At 50.1% G+C, this 25,450-nt stretch overlaps 2 protein-coding genes across 2 annotated transcripts; both read right to left on the bottom strand.

Moving 5' to 3' along the window:
* Nucleotides 1-496: 496 nt before the first annotated feature.
* On the bottom strand, nucleotides 497-24,623 carry ROPN1L (rhophilin associated tail protein 1 like). The gene is made up of 6 exons (XM_015139739.3): nucleotides 24,499-24,623; nucleotides 24,204-24,375; nucleotides 18,390-18,513; nucleotides 16,671-16,832; nucleotides 4,473-4,648; nucleotides 497-675 (listed from the first exon to the last, which is right to left on the bottom strand). The coding sequence occupies exons 2-6, from the start codon at nucleotides 24,332-24,334 to the stop codon at nucleotides 576-578; spliced, it is 693 nt and encodes a 230-aa protein (XP_014995225.2). The 5' UTR covers nucleotides 24,335-24,375; nucleotides 24,499-24,623; the 3' UTR covers nucleotides 497-575.
* On the bottom strand, nucleotides 1,019-1,868 carry LOC144341302 (uncharacterized; the record flags this gene model as incomplete). Its single annotated transcript, XM_078004384.1, is given in 5 exon segments — nucleotides 1,019-1,415; nucleotides 1,417-1,624; nucleotides 1,627-1,675; nucleotides 1,678-1,820; nucleotides 1,823-1,868. Coding segments are annotated over 5 exon segments (717 nt in total), but the record flags the coding sequence as incomplete, so codon positions are not given.
* Nucleotides 24,624-25,450: the final 827 nt, after the last annotated feature.

Raw genomic sequence — 25,450 nt, 5'->3', positions numbered from 1 at the left:
AAGCCACTTGTTTTTTATTTTGAGATGGAGTCTCGCTCTAGTGCAGTGGTGCGATCTCGGCTTACTGCAAACTCCGCCTCCCAGATCCAAGTGATTCTCCTGCCTCAGACTCCTGAGTAGCTGGGATTACAGGTGCCCACCACCACGCCTGGCTAATTTTTGTATTATTTTTAGTAGAGATGGGGTTTCACCATGTTGGCCAGGCTGCTCTTGAACTACTGACCTCAAGTCATCCTCCTACCTCAGCCTCCCAAAGGGCTGGGATTACAGGCCTGAGCCACTGTACCCAGCCAAAAAGCCACTTTTAAAACTGCCCAGCCCCACTTCCAACTCTGCAGTCACCAAATAGATTATTTTACTAAAAGAGATTATTTCACTGTTAACAATTTCTTATACTTCAGGTCCTTAAACGGCACAGTGAAGAGCAGTCATGAAACAGACCCCATGAAGCACGGTCACACTAAATTCCCATGAAGAGAAACACACTACACATGTATGTGATTCAGGATAAGTTGTATTTGGTGCCAGAATTTTAAAGAGCACGATTTTGACACTAAAATGTATTCTTCTCTGTATTAATGGCCTACATTTTCAGAATTTTCACGGTTTTCTAAAAGATTCCTCTTTGGAAAGAAGAAATCTGAAAGTCCTATCATGCCGTTCCTCCTGGTGTCTCTAAATGGGAAACAGATAAAGATGCTTATTGGTAATTTCTCATCGTATACTTAGTAACATTTTTATAAAACGCAATATAATTTAAAAGGTCTACTTTGGCCGGGCACAGTGGCTCACGCCTGTAATCCCAACACTTTGGGAGGCCGAGGTGGGCAGATCATGAGGTCAGCAGATTGAGAACATCCTGTCTAACACGGTGAAACTCTGTCTCTACTAAAAATACAAAAAATTAGCCGGGTGTGGTGACGGGCGCCTGTAGTCCCAGCTACTTGGGAGGCTAAAGCAGGAGAATGGCGTGAACCCGGGAGGTGGAGCTTGCAGTGAGCCGAGATCGCGCCACTGCACTCCAGCCTGGGTGACAGAGCGAGACTCCGTCTCAAAAAAAAAAAAAAAAGAAAAAAAAAAGTCTACTTTAAAAAACTATTTATGGTTGCTCATCAGTAATTCTTATCTCCAAAAATAAAGCATTCTATTTTCTTGTGTAAAATGTACCAAAACGTATAATAAATGTACCTTTATTTCTAGGTGAAAAGATGGGTACTATATGCATAGGTTTTTCTTTTTTCATGACTGGCGGTCTCAGGAAAGTGGTGGGAGAAGGGGCTGCTGCACAGGGTCCCAGTTCTTTGGAGGCTGGGGACATGGATTTGGAATGAGATGGGACCACCCGTGTCCCAGGCACCTCCATCAGGTGGAGTAGCTGGGTCAGAGAGCACAAGAGAAGAGGTGAGCAGATAGAGCAGGAAAAGGGGCCCGGCATGATCCGGATGGCGGTGCAGAAGCAGAGGCTGTGGGCATCAGGAGGAGAGCTGGGGATAAAGTACTGGGTCATCCGTGTGACTGCAGACACCAGCCAGGACGGTGTCAAGAATAAGGTGGAGAGAAGGGACAGTTTGGGAGCTGCCATGTTCCATGAGGACAGGAGGGTTGGAGTGACAGTGGATGACAGAGGAAAAAGGGGGACCATGGAGTCCAGAGGCTCAGCCTATGGTGGGCATCCCAGAGGGGATGTGAGTTTGAAGAAAGGAGAGGGAACGGTGTGGAAGGGACAAGGAGATGAGGAGGGCTGGGACAGGTGGGGCAGGGTGCAGGATGCAGGTTCCACTGGGGCAGGAAGGGAGGCAAAGGCTGGCGGATCATAGAGTACCAGCTCCTGGTGCCGCAGCCGGCATCCTAGGTGGCACCGTGGCCGGTTAGAAAGGGTGGGAGGAGAGGACAAGAGTCTGGGTGTGATGACAGGCCAGGAGGCTTTTCAGGAGGCCGAGGCGAGCAGGGGTATGTGCTGTGCCAGAGGCGGCCCTGGGACCAGCCCCCATCAGTCCCTGTCCCTGGCTTACTGTCCTCCCAGCACTCAGCATGACCTGCTGTCTTGAAATCTGCTTGTCTTATGTCTGTCTGCTTCACAGGGCAAAACTCCAGGGGTCGGGCATGACCTGTTCACTGCCATCATCCCCGGCACCCGCGCCAGTGCCCGGCACAGAACAGGTGCTCAGTAAACTGTACTGTGGGCAGTTCGAGATGAGAGGTGTGGGGCTCAGGGGCAAACCACAACCAGCACTTGGGGGCAGTGGTCCCAAGGGGAAGTGCTGGGAAGACCTCAGGGGCCCCATCTCCCTTGGGGCTGGAGTCTGGAGGAGCTGGGCCCTTTCCTGCCCTTGCACCTTGAAGGCCCTTTCTTCTGTTAACCAGGCTTACTCTGCAGCACCACAGCTCCCCGGGCCCTGCCCTTCAGTTGTCACCACCGCCTCTGCACACCCCACCGGCCCCGGGCTACTTTCTCTGCCTCCCCATAGGTAGTGCAGGGTGCAGAGTCAGCATCTGATGGTAGTTTAAGGAATGAACAAATGAGAACTTCTGCAGGACCCAAGAGTTTTGTTCCATTTTGCTCTGCATCTTGTCTTTAAAGGGGGGATTCATTCATCTTGTTAACAAATGTGGCAGGTGATCAGAACACTGGACAATATATTCGAATGTCAGCTCCAAGTCATGCTGCAGAGCAGAACCACCCTTACCTCACATGCAGCCTGGTGCAAATACAATACACCATGCAATGTGTCAGGGTCATATAGCAAGTTCATCGGAGTGAGAATTGCGTGACTGATGTCAGTGACATCCTCAAGTTTCTGCAAATGATCCTGCCTCCGTGGCACTACCGTCAGGCGGTCCACCAGCAGTAATCCATGTCTACGTTTCATTGTGGAGAAAGGAATTCTATCTCACTTTTTAAATTATTATTATTATTATTATTATTTGAGATGGAGTTTCAATCTTGTTGCCCAGGCTGAAGAGCAATGGCACAATCTCGGTTCACTGCAACCTCTGCCCCCCGGGCTCAAGAGATTCTCTTGCCTCAGCCTCCTGAGTAGCTGGGATTACAGGCACCCACCACCACACCTGGCTAATTTTTTGTATTTTTTTTTTAGAAGAGATGGAGTTTTGCCATGATGGCCAGGCTGGTCTCAAACTCCTGATCTCAAGTGATCCACCCACCTCAGCCTCCCAAAATGCTGGGATTACAGGCATGAGCCACCGTGCCCAACCTCTATCTCACTTTTTAACATGCTACAATTTAATACCACCTGACATGTTGTACATAGGAATCAGGATAGATTTGGGATAAACGAGTCTTAATGAAAGGATACATTCTCTCCCTCTAAAGTCTAAAGAAAACTGACCCTCAGCGCACATGGGTGGGAGCCACAGGAGAGGTCGGCTCCCTTCTGAGGTGCTGCCTGCTTTTGCTGATGGTCTTTGATCTGCAGCTCCACTTACGCACACCCTGAATACCATTAGGTGTGCCTAAACCTTCCGCCAAACACAGGATTTGTTGGGACAAAGTTATTGCAGACAAGGGACGTGATATTGTGAAATATATATTTGGTCTTCAACCCCGCCTCCTGGCATACAACTCCTAAAATCTGTGAAATCTCCAAAGTGAGTTCTTTCTTTATGCGCATGATTGGCTGATGGCTCACATAGCTTCAGGATGGGGTTGGTCACTGGAAAGCCCAAGGCAGGATTAGAGGGGTGGGACCTTCAGCCCAGCCCAACCTTGGAGGTGGGGAGAGGGGCTGATGGCTTAGGTAATCACTAATGGCCTTCATGATTTAATCAATCATGAAGCTTCCAGAAAAAAAAAAAAAAAACTAAAAGGACAGGGCTTAGAAAGTTTCCCGGTAGCTAAACACATCGAGACCAACAGGAATGCCAACAGGAGCTCATTCGCAGGCAGGGAGGGGACGTACCCCAACTCCGTGGGGGCATAAGCCCCCATGCTCCAGACCCTTCCAGACCTCTGTATCTGTCTTCCTCTGACTGTTGGTAGCCTTTAAAATATCCTTTGTAATAAACTAGTAAACATGAGTGTTTCCCTGAGTTCTGTGAGCCATTCTAGCAAATTAACTGACCCGAGGAGGGGTTGTGGGAACCCTGATTTATAGCCAGTCAGTCAGAAGCACAGGCAAGATAACCTGGGGCTTGCACCTAGCATCAGAAATGCGGCAGGGTGGGGGCAGTCTCGGGGACGGAGCCCTCCACCTGTGGGATCTCACACTATCTCCAGGTAGACAGGGTAGCGATGGAATGAGAACGCAGAGCTGGTGTCTGCTGCAGGACTGCTTGCTCGCTTTTTGGTGAGGAAAAACCTCCACACATTTGGTCATAGCAGTCTTCTGTGTTGATTCTTGTTGTGGTGGAAGAGCAAAGGAAAAACTGGGTTTTTCCCTACAAGGGGGAAGTGAAACAGGAAATTCTCCCATGGTCAACATACCTGAATCCTAGAGAGTGTGCATACTTACATATTTTCCTTTAGAGAGGCAAGGTAGGATTCCGTCTCCGAGGAAGACACGTCTGAGTCTAATTTGGCCAAGTAGCGGTAGACGTAGGAAAACGTCTTGAAAGGGATGCGAGCGGGCCCGCCCTCCGGATCGTCCGTGAGGATCTCACACAGGTGCTTCAGCGCAGTGTTCAAGGACTAGGAGCACCACAGCCAGGTGGGGAGAAAAACAGTTACTCCTGGCATCACTCACATTGAAAATAGGCACCAGCAGAATCAACACTCTAGCATATCTGACAGAAATTCTCCAAAAAGTACGCTCTCCATCTGAACTGAGAACTAGGGGAATGTACAATTGCCATAATGAAAAATCAAAAGAAAAGGTTTGAATGGAGTGCAATTGACCAGGAAAAAATTCTAATTCACAGATCTTATTTTCTATTCAAATAGAAATGACTGTTACAGACAAAAGGAAGTATCAATGTCTTTAAAACCAACTTCCTAAGCTAATGCAGAACTGTGCAGCCCCAACTGGCCCAGAGACACACCCGGGGATGTGCCCAGGGGCTGAATGAACTCTGCCACCAGCCAGAGGTGCTGCCTGCAGAGGGCAGGGCTGGCAGCCAATGGCCTGCATGCCTACAAGGAGGCCCTGGGTGTCAGCCGATGCCCACCAGGCAGAAGGGAGGGCTCTGTCCTGGCTCCATCCCTGTTCACACAGAAGGCTCTGGGCTCTGTCTTAGCTCCGGGACAACACCTGGACTTCCTCCCTGCAAACCATTCATCTCCCTCACACTCTTCCAAACTGCTGGGCTCACCTCAGACAGCGGCCCACCCTCCGCTTTCAGAGGGAAAGCCTGTCCTCTGAGCAACCTTCCTGCCTCCACACGGCAGACGCTTTGAGCACCTGCCCTCCCAGCCAAGGCCCTGGTTGGGGCAGCTAACAGGCCAAGGTCATCTTCATGAGACCAGAGGCTTCGTGGTGCTGGAACTGCAGGGCTTGGGCACCAGGGCCCCCCGGGGCCAGCCCGTGGCCTCCCACCTCCAACTTGCTCAATTCATCCTTGTTGAAAAAACATGAGCTGTTTTGTGTGTGTGTTTGTTTGAAGGAGGTGGGGGAAACCTTGTAACACAAGATTACTATCTTTTCAAAAGAAAATGCATAGCCCAGGTCTCCTTTTCTCCTTCTGCACCAAGACATCACGGTGACCTGCAGCCTTCAACACCCTGGCCAGGGTAAGCTGGGGGGGCAGGTGTCCTAATTCCGCAGCTGGCCTATGGGACCCTCCCCTCGGTCCCCACCTCGAGTCCCTTCTGTGAAGCCCGTCCTTGCCAGAGTGGCTCTCTCGTACCTGCCTGGATGGTCACACTGCCTACTGATGAAGGTGAGCTCACACGGGTGGCTGCTGAAATGTACCCCCCCTTGCCAACACACACACATGGCAACAGCCCTTCATTCCCTCCACATTTGCCAAGTGCCTGTTACACACCAGGATGTAGCAGTGAACAGACGACTAAGCCCTGCTCAGGTGGAGATCCCAGTCGAGTGGGAAAGCCACAACACCTGGATTCTAGGGTGCTCTGGAAGGGGGCATGCCTGGAGCAGCAGGCAGGCAGTGCCGGGATGGAGGGTGACATTTTCAACCGGGTGGTCAGGGAAGGTCAGAGCAGGTAGCATGTAAGCACAGACCCAGGGGGAACGAGCCGGTCATGTGGGATGCTGGGAGAATTCCAGGGGTACTTCTGTGTGTTCCAGAAACCGCCAGGAGCTCCGGGTAGCTAGAGCAGGCCATGGAGAGGCAGGAACGTGGGAAATGAGGTCAGCGGGATGGGGTGGGGGGCAGATCACGGGGGTCTTTACAGACCCAGGTTGGACTTGGGCTTTGGCTGGGTTCTATGGGAAGGTGTCAAAGGGTTTTAAACAAAGACAGAGCACTGTGGAGTGTTTCTAAGGAGTCCTTCTGCCGATGTGTGAACAGGAGGAGGCCCCAGTGATGAGGGCGGAAGGCAGGAACCCAGTGATGAGGGCGGAAGGCGGGAAGCCAGTGATGAGGGCGGAAGGCGGGAAGCCAGTGATGAGGGCGGAAGGCGGGAAGCCAGTGATGAGGGCGGAAGGTGGGAACCCAGTGATGAGGGCGGAAGGCGGGAACCCAGTGATGAGGGTGGAAGGCAGGAACCTGGCGAGGAGGCTGCTGGAATAATACAGCCAGGGGCCTGGGTGGCGGCAGCCACTGGGAAGGGCCAGACTCAGCCTCTCCTGAAGGTGGAGTTACCAGAACTCGCTGTTGGCTGCATGTGGGCAGGGACAGAACCATGAAAAGTGGCTCCACTGTTTGGAGCCTGAACAGCTGCAAGGGTAGATTTGCTATCAACTGGGAAGTTCCAGAAAGAAGCTGAGTTTGGGGTGGCTTCCACTGACATGTCTGTCAGGCACCCGGTGGAACTGGTGACTCAGGTCGCTACTTAGTAGGCCTAGCACTCACAGAGGAGATTCGGGAGCATGGGCGAGAGGGTGTATACAGGCGGGGTGGTGTACACAGGTGGGATGGGGTACACGGGGGGGATGGGGTACATGGGGGGATGGTGTACACGGGAGGAGGATGGTATACATGGGCAAAATGGTATACACGGACGGGATGGGGTACACAGGAGGATGGTGTATATCAGGGGATGGTGTATACTGGGGGATGGTGTACACGAGGGGATAGTGTACACGGTGGGGGATGATGTATATGGGGGATGGTGTACATGGGGGGATGGTGTATATGGTGGGGGATAGTGTACATGGGGGGATGGTGTATATGGTGGGGGATAGTGTACATGGGGGCATGGTGTATATGGTGGGGGATAGTGTACATGGTGAGGGATGGTATACATGGGGGATGGTGTACATGGGGGGATGGTGTATATGGGGGATGGTGTACATGAGGGGGATGGTGTACATAGGGGGATGGTGTACATGGGGGGATGGTGTACATGGGTGGGGTGGTGTACATGGGTGGGGTGGTGTACACGGGCAGGGTGGTGTACACGGTGATAGTGTACACAGGGGGATGGTGTATACAAGGGAGATGGTGTACATGGGGGGATGGTGTACACGAAGGGGAAGGTGTACACGGGCAGGGTGGTGTACACGGGGGATGGTGTACATGAGGAGGATGGTGTACATGAGGGGATAGTGTACACGGTGGGGGATGGTGTACATGGGGGATGGTGTACATGGGGGGATGGTGTATATGGGGGGATAGTGTACATGGTGGGGGATGGTATACATGGGGGATGGTGTACATAGGGGGATGGTGTACATGGGAGGGATGGTGTACATGGGCGGGGTGGTGTACACGGGCAGGGTGGTGTACACGGGGATAGTGTACACAGGGGGATGGTGTATACAAGGGAGATGGTGTATACAAGGGGGATGGTGTACATGGGGGGATGGTGTACATGGGGGGATGGTGTACATGAAGGGGAAGGTGTACACGGGCAGGGTGGTGTACACGGTGGATGGTGTACACAGTGGGATGGTGTACACGGCAGGGGATGGTGTACATGGGGGATGGTGTACACAGGGATGATGGGTGTACATGGGCAGGGTGGTGTACATGGGGGAAGGTGTACACAAGGGGGATGGTGTACATGAGCAGGATGGTGTACACAAGCAGGATGGTATACATGGGGGGCATGGTATACACGGGGGGATGGCATACACGGGGGGGGGATGGTGTGTACGAACAGGATGGTATATACAGCTGAGCCCCATGAGGTTGCTGAGGTGGGAGGACAGTGCATGGACACACCATACCACCAAGAGCTGGGGAGTGAGGGACCAGCAAGGGGACCTGGAAGGCACGGCCAGGAGGGAGGCTGCTGGTGAGTGAAGAAAAGCGTTTCCTGGTGGAGAGAGCAATCTCCTGTGTCAAAGCACACAGGACAGGCCAGGAAGGACAAGGACTGGTGGGTGGCACAGGATTTCCTCGGAGCCCAGTGCTGTGCTGGAGCCGGCTCATGAGCCAACTGCGAAGTTTCCAGCAGTTGTGTGAGCTGGAGGACTTCACCTTGGCAGCCTGAACTCAGCTGCAGTGGGAGTATTTACACCACATCACTTGGCAGACATGGCTGAGAACCAGGACCTTCCCGAGCAGGCTGGTACCCCGCAGGCTGCTGGGGTGGGGTGTGAGGGCAGACTGAGAGCTCCAGCTTGCAGCAGCCATGGAGGCGGCTGGCATCCCTGGGGAATCGCCTGCAGGGATGAATCCGGGGCTGTGCTTCTGAGGGAAGCGCAAGAAACAAACACAGTAGGGCCAGCGCCGAGCACCGTCCCCACAGGAATGCTGCAGACGCAGGGAAAGGGCCGCCACGAGCCAGGCCAGGCCTGTCTGGCTCCACAGCGGCTGTGTCAGGAATAAACCCCACATCCTCAGGGACAGGAAAGGGCTCTGAGCCCGCTCCAGGCTATGGGACAAAATGAGCCCCCCTACAGAACACTGTGGTCAGAGCAAGGCTGATAACACAGCCCGCTGTCCTCCTCTGGCAGTGAGAATAATGACAGTCACCTCATGTGGTTACTGTGAGGAGCAGAGAGACACCCTGGCCAGGCCCAGAGGGTCTCAGCAATCACCCAAGTCACCCAGCCAGGACTGGAGCGCAGCTGGTGGGCCTCTGAGCTCATCCCAGTGACTACTCCGTTTTTTTATGTCTAGCAGCTGCCAGGTGGGCTACAGGAACAAGACCCGGGGCAGAGACGTCGCCTACTTGGGGACCCAGACATGTGGCTGCAGGAGATGGAGCCCTGAACAGAACTGAGCTCCCTGTCCCCAGCGGCCTGATGGAGCAGTTCCTCCCATTTCCACCCGCTTCCCATGCCAGCAGTGCCGGTGGGCTGGCGGCTGCACCTGGTGCTGCTGAGGTGGACGGCATGGTTAGCGGGTGAGTGCAGCCCCCAGGGCAATGTGATGCTCTCTCTAGGAAAAGTGCAGAACCCGTTCTGTGGAGCTGCGGGCACCGCTCCAGGACCGCTGCACACGTGGCTCCCCTAAAAGACTGTCCCCAAGAGAGGACTTGCTCAAAGTAGAGTCGTGTATTTCACAATCCATGTTGCTTGCTTGAAACTTTCAAAGACATGTTGTTATGACGGGATTTGCTTTTACACCCGACACAAATGGAAGTCCGTCACCACCGTGTGCAGGATTGCGGGGCCTCAGGAAGGATGAGTCGGGAAGGAAGGAGTTGGCGTGGATGGAGCAGGCAGATGAGATCTGTGTAACGCACTGTTCCAAGGCTTCAGAGGAAGTGGTATTTAAGGAAAAAGACATCAAAACACTCGAGCATCACTGCCTCTGCAAAGGCGTGATGACACTACCCACGTCAACGCTTCTGACAATAAGATCTGCAGCAATCTTTATATCCAGAAGGATTCATAAGGCAACTGGCTTGATCTTGTGCAGAGTTACATTTCTTCAAATTTATTTCTCAATTCCAAAGGCCTGGGGGTGGCACAGTCACTTGTACACCAGCCAAAAGACCCTCTCCTCGGCACGGCTGCCCCATGCTGCCCTCCGCCGTGCTGCTGATTTATTCTCCCGTGTGCGATACGTGCTGGGCAGAGGTGATTGGCAAGCTGCACTTAGTTGCTTTTTTTTTTTTGAGATGGAGTTTTACTCTTTTCACCCAGGCTAGGGTGCTATGGTGCGATCTCAGCTCACTGCAACCTCCGCCTCCTGGGTTCAAGCGATTCTCCTGCCTCAGCCTCCTGAGTAGGTGGGATTACAGGTGCCCACCACCACGCCCAGCTAATTTTCGTATTTTTAGTAGAGACGGGGGTTTCACCATGTTGGTCAGGCTGGTCCTGAACTCCTGACTTCAGGTGATCCACCCGCCTCGGCCTCCCAAAGTGCCGGGATTACAGGCGTGAGCCGTTGTGCCCGGCCAAGCACTTAGTTTTTTTTAGTGATCCATAATCTGAAATTCAAACGGAGATGTGTGAAGAACACAGGCACGGGGGCACCCACTATTTTCTGGGCATTTTCGGCGTGCCAACTTTGTGGGATTTTTCAGTTTCCAAATTATAGCTGCTCTCATGATGACACGGGGCCCCTCAACAGTCACCTCACACCTCCCCAAGGGCACCTCTCAGCTGGCATGGAAACGAAAATAGGCCCGTTTTACACAGAATCAGAACAAAGGAAGTCCCCCTCCGAGGCATGGCTGTGCTGGGGGTAGAGACTGGACTTCCAGTGAAGCCGCGCCTCTAACCCAGCACTGCATTCTCAAAAGCTTAAGGGCCTTTTCATCAAATTCTGTTATTCTCTAGAGTTTTCTAATTTAAAACCATTTCTGGGGCTGACAGCAGGTAAGGGTAGGAGGCCCTGAATGGGAAGCAGCAGTTCACCCTGTGGCTAGGGTGTGATACCCTGTCCAGGACAGGGAAGGGGAGGCCACAGCGGCCCACATCAGCGGCCCATGGGAACCTCCAGCGGAAGGGGCAAGGCTGGTCAGTGGAGCGTGGGCCCTGCCTCTTTCCCACAGAGGGAGGGACATGAGCAATCAGGGAAACTGGAGCTGGGGCCAGGGGAGTCAGGAGCCCGAGCAGATCCTTTGTCTTCAGGGACAGCTTCCTAAACATGCCTATGGCCTCAGGCTCCCACTGAGCGGTGGGGGCATGGCTGTGTCTTCCCACCAGCTGCAGGGGCTACAAGGAATTCTGTTGGCCTTTCTTGGACATGTCCAAGTGGGCTTTCGAGCCCTAGCTGGGGAAACCTGGAAGGAAATGGCAGCAAGGAGTAAGCCAGGATGCAGCCTCTGTCACTGGCGCAGGTGGCCGTCACATCGGGTCAGCAGGGTACCGTGATAGGTCAGTCACTGAATCTGACATGCTGGAGCACAGCTGGATGGGGTGATGTTCTGAGAGCTCCAGAGTGTATGTTGTCAGAAGGCCTAGGTTGAATGCCTTCCAGGGGATGAATCACTTCAGGACACAAAATGATTTTGATGATTGTCCCGAGGAGTTGTTCTTCTCTGAGACAGGAAATCTCAGGCGTAAACTTGAATAAAGTGGTCCTAACCTGTGGGCTGCACACTTCTTGTGCTACGGAGCCATTAGGAGGAATCCTCTCCTCTCCCCACTTCCAAGCCACCTGTTGTGACTCAGCTTCTCTCTGCCTTGGGGCACCAGCCTGCAAACCTGACGGTGCCTTCCTCAAAGGGCTGTCGGGAGGATTCCAGAGAATACACATGCAGGGCTCTGCGCGCTCCCGCACACGGTCAAACCCTAGAAATCATGGCCACTGCGTGCACCGTGTTCAGATGGAAAGCTGCGCTAGACACGTGTGCATCTGTGGTTGTAAACGAAGAGAGATGCTTCTGTGATTAAGAAAGTTCAAATGTGTTTAAAAGCCTGACTATCCAGGCGCAGTGTCTCACACCTGTAATCCCAGCACTTTGGGAGGCTGAGGCGGTGGATCACGAGGTCAGGAAATCAAGACTATCCTGGCTAACACAGTGAAACCCCATCTCTACCAAAAATACAAAAAATTAGCCAGGCGTGATGGTGGGCACCTGTAGTCCCAGCTACTCGGGAGGCTGAGGCAGGAGAATGGCGTGAACCCGGAGGCGGAGGTTGCAGTGAGCCGAGATTGCGCCACTGCACTCCAGCATGGGCGATAGAGTGAGACTCTGTCTCCAAAAAAAAAAAAAAAAAGCCTCACTGAAGTCTATGTTATTTGTTTTGATCATAACGGACTGACTCTGTCAGTGTGAGTATGGGGATGAAAGACTTGGTTCACAATTTTCTTATCTTAAAAAAAGATCTCCATGCTTAAAAGACAAAAGAAAACATTTTGATCCACAGCTTTAATGCTCAGGATCATTCATGGCATTGTAGAAATGGAAAAATAAAAGTCAGCCAGGCTCTGTGGCTTGCACCTATAAATCCGAGAACTTTGGGAGGCCAAGACGAGAGGATTGCTTGAGCTCAGGAACTGACACCAGCCTGGTCAACATGGCAAGATACTTGTCTCTACAAAAAATAAACAATTAGCTGGGTGTGGTGCCGCAGGCCTGTAATCCCAGTGACTTGGGAGGCTGAGGTGGGAAGATCGCTTGAGTACAGCTGCAGTGAGCTATGATCATGCCACTGCACTCCAGCCTGGGTGGCAGAACGAGACCCTGTCTCTTACAGAAAAAAGAAAAAAATTTTTAAATAAAAGCCACAACATAGAAATATAGTCATTTCACCATGCAAGCACATCAAAACATTGAGAAGGAGGACAGGAATCTCTTAACACCCAGATGGCAATTTAATGTCCTTGATCACCTGCCTGGGGCAGCTCACAGTGCCCCTTAACCTGAATTGATGGCTTTTGATGTAATAACTAGAGCAGTGTTCAGGGATTCAAGGATGTAACAGGACATCAGCTCCAATAACCTGGTGATGTTTGACCATTTTGTTCACTCCAGAACCTTCAGCGCTTAGAACGGGGTCTGGCACAAAATAATGCACAGTAAACATTTGTGGAATGAATGATACGTATGACTCAGAAATTAAAACAGAGGTTTCCAGTCTTTTTGGAGATCTTCAACTCAACGAATTTGACGAGAGTGATTTCTAAGAGAAATAAATGTAACAGCACAGAGAGTACACCTGCCACAAGCCATGCCCCGCCATAGACGCAGGGAGCAGGAATGACATCTATCCCACTCACGCAGGCAGCGGCTAGCCACCAATGACACAGCACCCTATGTGAATAAACATCCGCAGGCGGTAATCCACTACAAATTCTTCTCATCGCACTTCACTTCTTTATTTCCTCCTTTTTGAAGGTATTTTTTAAAGCATAAAAATGAACGCTTATGATGCCAAGCAACATGATGAAACCCCTCCTTGAATTCACAGCTTTGTGTTCTTACCACACCTCCAAGCCACCCAGGGCCAACAAGGTCAACAACACAAGTGTCCACACCAAGGCCTGGCGGGTCCGAGCCCCTCCTGTCTACCCGGCACACCCCGAAACAGGTGTTTGAGCTCAGCGCTCTGTGGGCCGCGGGAGCCAGGGCAGAGCAGGCATCCCTGGCAGCAGACAAGGACCCCAGACGAGCACACACTCCTCTGAGGGAGGAGAGGTCAGCTCTCACACCTGAACCTGACCCTGAGTCTACAGCCGCACTGGACCAGAGCAGAGGGTGACTGTGGCTTTCTACGCCCAGGAGGGGCCTCCAGCACCTATGGAAGGAGTCAAGGGCAAATCTGGAGTCCTGCTGGCAAAGGTGGCTCCAGTTAGGAGACAGGCAGGAACCCACAGTGACACACAGCATGCTTCCTGGTGTCAGTTTATTCTCTGTGGGTCAAGCAACATATGATAGGAAGGACACAAAAGAATGTGTGCCGTTTGTAATGTCTCTTCCCCAGGAATCAGTTTAGATGGCCAAGCTCTGTCCTTAACACAATGTCTCCATCTAGTGTCACACTAGATTGCAGATTTGGCCTTATTTGCCAAATCACATTCAATTGTGTTTTAAATCTATTGCTCAATTTTCACAATTAGGAAGGCGAAAACTATAAAGATGGATCCAAAAACATGAATTATTCTAGTTTCTCATCATTGTTGAAATCAAAATTTTACAACTAAGCTTAGAGGCAGAAACCACCAACATTAATTCAAATATTGCACACAATTTTATATTGTTAACATATCGATTTCAGGGCTGGGAGAGGTGGCTCACACCTGTAATCCCAGTACTTTGGGAGGCCGAGGCGGGCAGATCACTTGAGGTCAGGAGTTCAAGACCAGCCAGGCCAACATGGCGAAACTCCGTCTCTACTAAAAATACAAAAAAATTAGCCAGGCATGGTGGTGCGCACCTGTAATCCCAGCTACTTGGGAGACTGAGGCATGAGAATCACTTGAACCCAGGAGGCGGAGGTTGTAGTGAGCCCAGATCGCACCACTGCACTACAGCCTAGGCGACAGAGCAAGACTCTGAATCAAAAAAATATATATATATATTTTATATATATATATATGTGTGTGTGTGTGTGTGTGTATGTGTATATATTTATTTATTTATTTATTTAGGCGGGGCACGGTGGCTCACACCTGTAATCTGTAATCCCAGAACTCGAGGCTGGTAGATCACCTGAGGTCAAGAGTTCAAAACCAGCCAGGCCAACACAGTGAAACCCCGTCTCTACTAAAAATACAGCAATTAGCTGAACATGGTGGTGCATGCCTGTAATCCCAGCTACTCGGGAGGCTGAGTCAGGAGAATTGCTTGAACCTGGGAGGTTGCAGTGAGCCAAGATCGCACCATTGCACTCCAGCCTGGGTGACACAGTGAGACTCCATCTCAAAAAATATATAGCTAGATACAGATATAGATAGATAGATCAGATAGATAGATAGATAGATAGATAGATAGATAGATAGACAGATTTCACAGAGTTCCAGATTAACAAAGTGACATAAAAATGTCTCCAATAATTAAATGTATTTGCCTTTGTCTATCTTGATAATACCCCTGAGACACTCCCCTGGTGCCATCTGCACCTGTCCTTGCTACTGGAGGGTACCAGGCCTGCCAACATCCAGGCCTTGGCACAAGTAGCCCAGGGCTGACAGGAAGCACCTCCATTGCCTTTGAGCAGTTACACAACAAAACTCTTGCTCATTCTACAGCCGCACCACACCCGCCTCCCTGAGCGCACGGAGCTTCCCACTGGGGCCATCCACCGAGCTGGTGAGCTGTGCTGCACTCAGATGTGACATGGCAGAGGAAGGGAAAGAACAACACGGTCTGTGATATACAGATGAATACATCTAGTCATATAATTTAGAATGAAAATTTCAGAAAATTACTAACAACACAATTGTCTTTTCATCAAGTCAAAACCAACTACAATTCCGCAATGTACCTCTTGGGGGACACACAGAAGTGTGCGTTTCACAGGCCAGGGAGCGAGAAGCAGGAGCTTCAGAAACGTCGTTGCTTCAGGCCACCAGGCAGGGGGACAGGATGCGGGAGGAGGACACGGGTGGTTGGAAGTGGGTGCGTTAGCGACCACGTTGGGTAGGTTTGTGGGTGTTTACCACCACCCATTTCAAGGAATTGGTTTTAATGAAAATGGAATGAAAGAGCTCTGGGCATGGACCAAAGCTGAGTGAGGGCTGTGAAGCAAGCACATGGGCGTCCAGTTATACACGCTGCGCCACAGACTGAAGGGAGTGGGTAAAATCAAATTGTTAATCTATGTAGTCAAAGGAGCTGGTTCTCCTTGCTCTGCCTCCTTTCTTCGTAAGCTTCACATGGCTGATGCCCGGTTACTCTTCCTTCACCCAACCAACATGTCTCATAGCAAGACTTTAGCTGAGAAGACTGACTCTGGGTTTGCAAAGGAAGTCCTGCCAACATCATCCCAGCTCCCTTCTCGCCCCGACCTCCCAGGCTCGCCTCGTCACCTGGAGGATATGTCTTACTCCTAAGTCGCTTGGCTTATACTCGAACATCAGCAAAGTTGCACTGTATCTATTAGTTATTAATAATAGACTTCTAAGGCCGCCGTGGTGGCTCATACCTGTAATCCTAACACTTTGGGAGGCCGAGGTGGGCAGATCACCTGAGGTCGGGAGTTCGAGACCAGCCTGACCAACATGAAGAAACCCCGTCTCTACTGAAAATACAAAATTAGCCAGGCATGGTGGCATGCGTCTGTACTCCCAGCTATTCGGGAGGCTGAGGCAGGGGAATTGCTTGAACCTGGGAGGCGGAGGTTGTGGTAAGCTGAGATTGCGCCATTGCACTCCAGCCTGGGCAACAAGAGCAAAACTCCACCTCAAAATAATAATAATAATAATAATAGATTTCTACTAAAGTAGAAAATAATTATATGCCTCTTTCCACAGATGAGGAAAACAGTTATCAGTTTACAAAATGATTTGTAGTTTTAAAAAGTCATTGATGCATTTTCTTCTAAAACCTAAATATAGTTTAATAGTATCCATATCTTTCATCTACTGTTAACCTTTAAATTGAGGCATTCATAAGTAATTTCTGTAAATTAAAATAACTATAAGCCCAAAAATATTAATATAATAGGCCTGGAGCAGGGTGAAATGCTTTTCTAAGACAAAGTTACTAAAGTGTTCCCTTTAGTTACGGAAACCGAAAGGATTTTTAAGCTGGGACCATGCTGACACAGAATGACTGACATGCGTTTATAGGTACATACCCCACCAAGCATGCTGCACCCAAGTGCTAAAAAGTTTATCCACTTGATTCTGTTTTCACAAGGATCCAGTTGTAAGAGCGCTTTGAATTTTTCCTTCGGCAGGCACAAGTTCTTCCACTTCTGCTCCAGATCTGTTAATTCCACATACTGCTTGTGGTGACACTGTTTAGAAAACACAGTATGACAATTTACGTACGTTTTAAAACCTGGGAAACACTAGAATGCTGTGAAAATTCAATATACACCGAGTAACCCGCCCCACGCAGGGGACAGATGAACTCCAAATGCATGACAGTGGGTTCTGTCAGCCCTGGGGAGGGGAGGCAGGGAAGCCAGTAAGCGGCAACCTTTTATTTCTTAAATGAAAAAAGGACGGTGAAGCGAATACAGCATCATGTTCTGACTTAATGAAACAGGCATACTGATATTGAGTACTGTCTGAAATGCTTCACAATAAAAAATAAACCTCAGTAAAAAACATTTTAAAAATCCAGCCCCTAAACACATTAACAGTTAGGAGAAATCTTAAAACTGAAAATAAATGTATTCCTTCCACTATATATTTATTTATTTATTTATTTTTGAGATAGTCTCATTCTGTTGCCCAGGCTGGAGTGCAGTGGCATGATCTTGGCTCACTGCAACCTCCACCTCCTAGGGTTAAATAATTCTCCCGCCTCAGCCTCCCAAGTAGCTGGGATTACAGGTGCACAGCACCACACCCTGTTAAGTTTTGTATTTTTATTGGAGACAAAGTTTCACCTTGTTGGCCAGGCTGGTCTTCAACTCCTGACCTCAAGTGACCTGCCTGCCTCAGCCTCCCAAAGTACTGGGATTAAAGGCATGAGCCACCATGCCCGGCCTTCCTTCTACTATTTTAAACAATCTATCAAAACTGGTAACTTCTGCAATCTGCTAGCAGTATCTTGGATGAAAAGGCTTTGAGCGATTTCAACATGTCTTTTCCCAAGCTACACCATTCAAGAGTTCTTCATTTCCCTTAAGGTAGCCATGGAAAAGTCCTAGTTTCAGAATGCACTGTACCCTATGCAGAAGTACAGCACTTCACAATGTAGAACGGGGTAAGTCAGTTTGAAAATCAGGGTTATGCCACTGGTGTCTCTGTTAGCAAAAGAACCGAGTCATGAGGAGTGCCTAGCCTTGCTCCATTACCCACTTTTAGTAACTCATGTCTCTAAAAACAGGATGGCGTGTGGGGCGAAGAAGTGCAAGGCAGGAAGAGGGCCCAGGCTCTCCACAGAACTGGACACCAGAGGCTGCTGCCCACCTTGGGCGCCAAAGTCCAGCCCCGCCTTCAGACAGAGAAGGCAGAGGCTTACTCAGGCCCGCACACAGCTTTCACAAATGCACACCTGGAGAACAGACTGGAAACCCCCCAGGTTCTGGAATTTTGTATTTTTCGCCCAGCAGAATCTAGTGTCATGTACATTTTGTATTTAAAAGAAATTATATTTCACTTTTGTAAAATCCACCCCTGGATAGTTACTTGGGGCTGTTGAAGCTAGAAAAAGACCTCCCAAACACAACATATTTCTTCCTTGAATCAACCTTGACGATGCGTGGCAGGAAAAGCAGGACTTCAGGGACCTTGGGAGGTTTGAAATACATCGCCGGGGTGGGCCTCGCTCTGTCATCAATGCACAGTGAATGGTAAGGAAAGCACAGGCCAGTTGCCTGAGGCCACAGAACCCCCCATACCTGCTTGTGCAAAATTTTCAGGAGTCCTGGAGTCAGGCCTGTGTCTGTTTTCTGGGTTGCCGTGGGCATTTCCATTCTGTCCTTTACAGGAAGTGGATCTCCTCTTGACAAAGCTGAAAAATATCTAATAAATAACAGACATCTCTGAAAGCTCATCAATACACAAAAAGCAGCTATGCGATGCAATTTCTTAAATAACCCCCCAAAACAATGGTGATTAGGAAGGACAGCTCTGAAGACCAACATCCCGGGCTTATGTCCTGGTTCCTCCACTTAGTTCTCTGACTTAACCTTCTCTGCATGCCTTAGTTTCTCTGTCGGCAGAGGGGATAATGAGAGTCCCTGTGGAGGGTCGGGGAGCACTGAGTGAGAAGGGCTTGGCGCAGTGGCTGGCACTCGCAAAAGCTCCTTCAACGTGTGTTATTCTTCCCCTCCTCCCTGCCACTTCACAATCAGCTGGAGCTCCATGTATTTTTTTTTTTTTTCTAAATGTTTTGAGACAGGGTCTCACTCTGTCACCCAGGCTGGAGTGCAGTGGCATAATCATGGCTCACCGTAGCCTCGACCTCTCAAGCTCAAGGGATCCTCCCGCCTCAGCCTGCTAAGTAGCTGGGACTACAGGCACACACCACCACACCTGGCTAATCTTTTTAATGATTTCTTGTAGAGATGTGGTCTTGCTCCATTGCCCATGCTGGTCTGGAACTCCTGGCCTCAAGTGATCCTCCCAGCTTGGCCTCCCAAAGTGCTGGGATTATAGCTGTGAGCCACTGTGCCAGGCCACCTTCCCACTTTTGACAGGTGGGTTTGGTCTCGCTGCTTTTTGAGGTGATTGACTCTAAGCATCTGCATATTCAACCCTGAGGCAGCCCAGGAACACACAGGTCACCTGCCACCACACTGGGAATGGCAGGTGCTGGCCTGGCTCCCACCCGCCACCCCCCGCCCCCACTTTTCCTGCCTGGTATTTTTCCCCTTAATTGTTCCTTTCTGGGACACTGATATTGCTGCTTATGTTGGGGGCAAGAGTGGGAAACTGTTTTGGCAATAAGTCAAGAGGGAACCCACATCCAGCCTCTGGCTCGTGGTGGGAGGGGTGCCAGGTAAGACCCTCTGAGAAACTCATGCCCCTTGGTATCTTTGCCAGAGGTGGCGATGCTGAAGCCACATCATTTGGGGCCCTAAACTTCAGCATGATGAAAAGAGATAGCATATCCAGGAAAATGAACATTAAAGCATCCACCAGGGCCACAGATTAACAATTTTAAAGCCATGAGTAGTTAGAAACATTGCTACAGATAAATACGGATAAGTCGATATCTGATAGACTCAAATTAACTTCATATCTCATCCCTTCTCTCTCTTTACACCCCTCAAATTTGACTTTGTTTTCTTGCTGTGTAAGACAACTTCAGCTCCATTTTGTGGCTTTGTGAATGATTTGAAGAAAAGTTAAAATGAAGGCAGCAATGAGTTAGACAAATGTGAACCTTAAGACCTAAAGGGTGCAGGTGAAGAATGGGTGCCTCGTTTTGCCACATTCCTACTAATCAAGGTTTTCACCTATTTCATGGGGGTAATTCCTCATAACTCAGGCAAGGAATCCTGAGCTAGATACGGCGTCTGGAAGCAGAGTTCTCAGTGGGGGATAATGTTCCTCCTCCTTACCCCCAGCCAAAAGGCATTTGGCAATTTCTGGAGACTCTTGTTGTTGTTGTTGTTTTTGTGGTTGTTTTTGTTTTTGTTTTTCTCTCTCTGTGGCCCAGGCTGGAGTGCAGTAGCGCCATCTCAGCTCATTGCAACCTCCACCTTCCCGGTTCAAGCAATTCTCCAGCCTCAGCCTCCTGAGTAGCTGGGATTACACATGTGCACCACCAAGCCCAGCTAATTTTTTATACTGTAGTAGAGACGGGGTTTCACCATGTTGCTCCCAGGGTAGTCTCAAACTCCTGAGCTCAGTCAACCCGCCTCGGCCTCCCAAAGTGCTAGGATTACAGGTGTGAGCCACCGCGCCTGGCCTGGAGATATTTTTGATTGTCACAGCAGAGGGTGGATGGTACTCCAGGCATCCGGTGGGTGCAGGCCAGGAGGCTGCTAAGTCCCATCACGCACAGGACGCCCCTTCCTCCTGTGCCTTCCCCAACTGTCAGTAGGGCCGAGGCTGGGAGAGCTTGCTTTTGAGGCGAGACCAAGTAATGTTAGCCTCTGCCAGTTCCCTTGAGGCCCACGCCAGCCAAAGCAGCCTCTGTTACTTGACTGATTCTTACGTTCATTGTCCTGTGTGAGGCACAACTGCACGATGGTATCATAAGGAACAGCCGACTCCCTCATGGTGGAGTTCACAGGCTTGGGGGAGGCTGGCTCAGCTTTGCTATCCGCCCACCTGAGAAGCTCCTTTGAAAAGAACCCTAACCTGAGGAAAGAGGAATAGCTACTTGCTTCATCTTTTTTGTTTGTTTTTTCTTTTTTAGACAGGCTCTTGCTCTGTCACCCAGGTTGGAGTAGAGTGTTGTGAACATGGCTCACCGAAGCCTCCAGCTCCTGGGCTCAAGCAATCCTCCTGCCTCAGTGTCCTGAATAGCTGGGACTATAGGCATGCACCACCATGGCCGGCTAATTTTATTTTTAGTACAGACAAGGTCTTCTCACGTTGTGCAGGCTGGTCTTGAGCTTCTGAGCTCAAGTAATCTGCCCGTCTCATCCTCCCAAAATGCAGGGATTACAGGTGTGAGCCACCATGCTCAGCCTGCTTGCTTGTTCTACAGCAGTTATGTCCATGGGTATAGTGGTTTCCTGTTTTGGTTTTGATGGGTTTTCTTCTTCCTGTTTCTGCCCCCTTCTTCCTGTGCTGCTTCCTCTTCCTGGAATCCTCTCCTCCCCACCCAAGCCCCAATCTCCCTGCCTAAAAAATCTCTCAAGGACCAAGCCACTTTTTGCTTAACTTTCATGACCCTTCATTTTTGCACTTACCAAGTCCCGCCTTACTTGAGTTACTTTTGAATAGCTCTCCCTAACAGATTATGTCCTGTGACAGCTGAAACACATTTGAGCCTACAATTACATATATACTGCTGAATGAATAATGCCTGGGTTTTCTTCTAAACTCAAAAATTGTTCTTGGTCAGGTGCGGCGGCTCAAGCCTGTAATCCCACCACTATGGGAGGCCAGGAGGTCAGATCACTTGAGGTCAGGGGTTCGAGACCAGCCTGGCCAACATGGTGAAACCCCATCTCTACTAAAAATACAAAAATTAGCTGGGCGTGGTGGCACCCACCTGTAATCCCAGCTACTTGGGAGGCTAAGGCAGGAGAATTGCTTGAACCAGGAGGCAGAGGTTGCAGTGAGCTGAGATGGCAGCAGTGCACTCCAGCCTGGGCCACAGAACAAGACTGTATCTCAAAAATAAATAAATAAATAAATGGCTCTTGAGAGAAATTAGTAGCATGGTACATTCGGAAAGTTCCTGATTCAGTCTTTATTTATTTATTTATTTATTTATTTATTTATTTTTATGATGGAGTCTTGCTCTATCACCCAGGCTGGAGTGCAGTGGCACGATCTTGGCTCACTGCAACCTCTGCTTCCCAGGTTCAAACAATTCTCCTGCCTCAGCCTCCCATGTAGCTGGGATTACAGGTGTGTGCCAAAAGCCAAGCTAATTTTTGTATTTTCAGTAGAGACGGGGTTTCACCATGTTGGTCAGGCTGGTCTTGAACTCCTGACCTCAGGTGATTCATCAGCCTCAGCCTCAGCCTCAGCCTCCCAAACTACTGGGATTATAGGTGTGAGCCACTGTACCCAGCCTGATTAAACCTTTTAAAGTGAAGTTTAGGCCGGGTGTAGTGGCTTACACCTGTAATCCCAGCACTTTGGGAGGCCCAAGTGGGTAGATCACCCGAGGTCAGGAGTTCAAGACCAGCCTGGCCAACATGGTGAAACCCCATCTCTACTAAAAATACAAAAATTAGCTGGGTGTGGTGGCGGGTGCCTGTAATCCCAGTTACTTGGGAGGCTGAGGCAGGAGAATCGCTTGAACCCGGGAGGCAGAGGTTGCTGTGAGCCAAGATCTCACCATTGCACTCCAGCCTGGGCAACAAGAGTGAAACTCCATCTCAAAAATAAATAAACAAAGTGAAGCTTAAAATAACTACCTCTAAGGTATTACTAAATATAATTTAATGTTCCAAGAAAATGTTGCTAAATCTTGGAACTTTTCGTAGGGCACAAACTCTTATAAATCCTTTTATTTAAGTTTGAATAACGGTTAAAACCAGAGGCTATATTTCTTTAGCAAGAACTTTGAAAGAGTCTTTCAGAAATCATTGATAAAAGCGTTTCTCAGAGGGCAAGCACTGGATGGACAAGTAGCTCAGTTGGTGGGTAAAATAACAGCCCCAAAGATATCCAGGTCCAAGTCGCAGGAACCTGGGAATGTTACTTTACATGGTAACAGGGATTTTGTAGACTGATTAAGGATCTCGGGTGGGAAAATCGCCCTGGACTATCTGGATGGCCACTGAATGCAATCACCAGGGTCCTTGGAAGAGAGAGGCAGAGGGAGATTTGAAGATGCTGGCCTTGAAAATGGAGGAAGGGGACATGAGCCAAGGAGTCTAAGGAATGCAGCTCTAGAAGCCGGAAAAGGAAAGGAAACGAGCTGGGTTTTCCTGAGAGCCACTGGAAAGAGCAAAGCCCTGCCAACACCTTGATTTTAGCCTAGTGGAACTGATTTTGGACTTCTGGCCTCCAGAACTGCTAGAATGTATGTCTGTGTTTTAAGCTGTCAAGTTTTGTGGTGATTTGTTACAGCAGCCAAAGGAAACTAATTCACCTTGGTTATAGAATTTAGAGAAAGCCAGCAAAATTTGGCTTTTTTTTTCTTTTTAAACTATTTTTCTTATAAAAAAAATACAGATGGGGTCTTGCTATGTTACCCAGGCTGGTCTCAAACTCTATTGCTCAAGTGATCCTCCCAGCTTGGCCTCCCAAAGTGCTGGGATTACAGGCGTGACCCACCAAGCCCAGTCAAAATTTGACATGTTGATGACTAAAATATTTAAATTAAATTTACACCTATGCTGACTCTTGTCATCATAAAAGTGAGTTTTTGTTTTACATCTGTTTATTGAAAAGGGGCAAAGAGTTCTCCTGTAAAACCAAGAGGATTTCTTTTAATGCCTCTAAGATCTGTTGACTTGTAACTTTGAGATTATGAATGTCTGTTCCTGGAAAGTGTTGTAATGTTTGTGGCAAAAAAAAAAAAAACAAACAAAAAACTGTGAAGGTTCATTTGCTGGACAGTTTACCGGGAGCACTCTAGGGATGATGACCTCAGTATGACCACGGTCGTCCCAGTTCTAATAAATTTAACCAGCTCTGGGTATACATAGCTTTGAGAGGATTCTCTGCAGATGAGGAACTTAGCTAAAATATTCCTTTTTGTAAAAAATCATTTCACAAGTAAAGTGACCGCAACCATGTAAATTTTTTTAACATAATGTAGACACTTTTCTGCCCAATGCAATTGCTTTAAATTTTAGTCTATCTTCATCATAAACACTTTTAAACAACTGAGTTGCCATTACTTTGTAGGTAAGTGAGCATTTTGCAATAATTTCGGGTCTCATGGTCGATAAATGGTTCCTAGATAGACACTCAAGTATAGATGTCACCAATGCTAAGGGGAAAGTTTTGCCTGATACTCTTACGGACGCTGAGCGCCGCGTCGGGCCCCTGGTCCGGGAGGAGGGCCCTCTGGGCTCGTCTGGCTTGGGCACGTAGACCGGACCGCTCCCCGGGCCGAGGGTGCTTACCCCGCGGACCACTGCAGCACGTCGGCCGGCTGGGTGCGGATGGCAGCCTTGGTGAACTGCTTCAGGATGTCCGGCAGCTCCGGGGGAATGTGGATCTGCTGAGCGCAGAACATGGTGTCGGGAAGCGGCATCGCTCTCCGCAGAAGGGACCAGGCTGGGGAATCGCGGCGCGCTGCGAGGAAGAAGGGCGGCTGTCGGCTAGGGCGCGGTGGAGCCGCTAGCAGCGCGGGGCTAGCGGCCAGAGTCGCCTCCCATCCCTTTCCCAAGGTTGGGGCCGGCTTCGCGGGGCTCTTACCCGCTCCTCCGCGGGCTTCGGGAGAAATGAGGACCAACTGCCCCTCCAATAACACCCCAGACCCTGCAGTTCGCCAGCGCCAGCGGCCACTACGGACGCTCTCGGTATCCAGGCAACCGAGACGCGAGCAGGCCCCGCCCCTGGCACCGCGCACGCGCACGCGCAGGCGGCCCTGAGCCGCCCCTGGGCGGGACGAGGAGGTGCTGGCGCAGTCCGGCTCGCAGCCGCCGCTGCTCCCCAGTGGTTCAGAGCCGCGCGAGCTGAGCGTTTCACCTACAAAAGGGTTTTCGGATCGGTTTCCCACCGCCGAAAGTGAGCGGCGAACTCACGAAGGACTCCCTCTTCCCCTTGCTCTGGCTGCGTGAGGCTGAGGCGAGGGGACTCGGGCCTGCTAGGAGGGAAGCGAGTTAACTGAAGGGGCTGATCGCCTGGGCGGCACGGGCCCCACTGCGGGACGCGCCTGCGCCTGGGGCCGCTTCTCCAAACGTCTCAGGCCTCGAACTTCGCACATGCCCTTGCCTAAGCCGTGCCTTAGTGAACCTGAGTTCTTCATTTAAAAAGCCACTTAGACAGAGGGCAGTTTCCAGCTAAAACAATATTGTATTTGTTTTCTTAAGATAGGGTGGTTGAGCCAATGTGATTGGCTCTCGGAGGAAATAAATCACATCTGTCAAAAGAGCCTTGAGTCGAAGGATAGGAGAATCCTCGAATTTGGTGGGTGCTGACCAAGGCACCATGCAAGGTGTTAACTTTGCTTTAGGGGGTGACCTGGCTGGCTGCTGCAGTTGCCGTTAACAAGCCACCGTATGGATGAGACCCCAGATCCATCTCCTCCTGCGCTCCTCAAAACAGGAAGATGGAGAACTACAGCGAGCTACTTCCAGGAGGCGCCAATGGCAAGCCCTCCCTTCAAGGAAACTGGGAAAGTTGCCCGATTTTGATCGTTTCCGTC

The sequence above is a fragment of the Macaca mulatta genome, chromosome 6 (assembly GCF_049350105.2).
Source record: "Macaca mulatta isolate MMU2019108-1 chromosome 6, T2T-MMU8v2.0, whole genome shotgun sequence".
Lineage (NCBI taxonomy): Eukaryota > Metazoa > Chordata > Mammalia > Primates > Cercopithecidae > Macaca > Macaca mulatta.
Note: the sequence above shows the minus strand (reverse complement) of the source record. Positions and strands in the feature narration are given on the sequence as shown.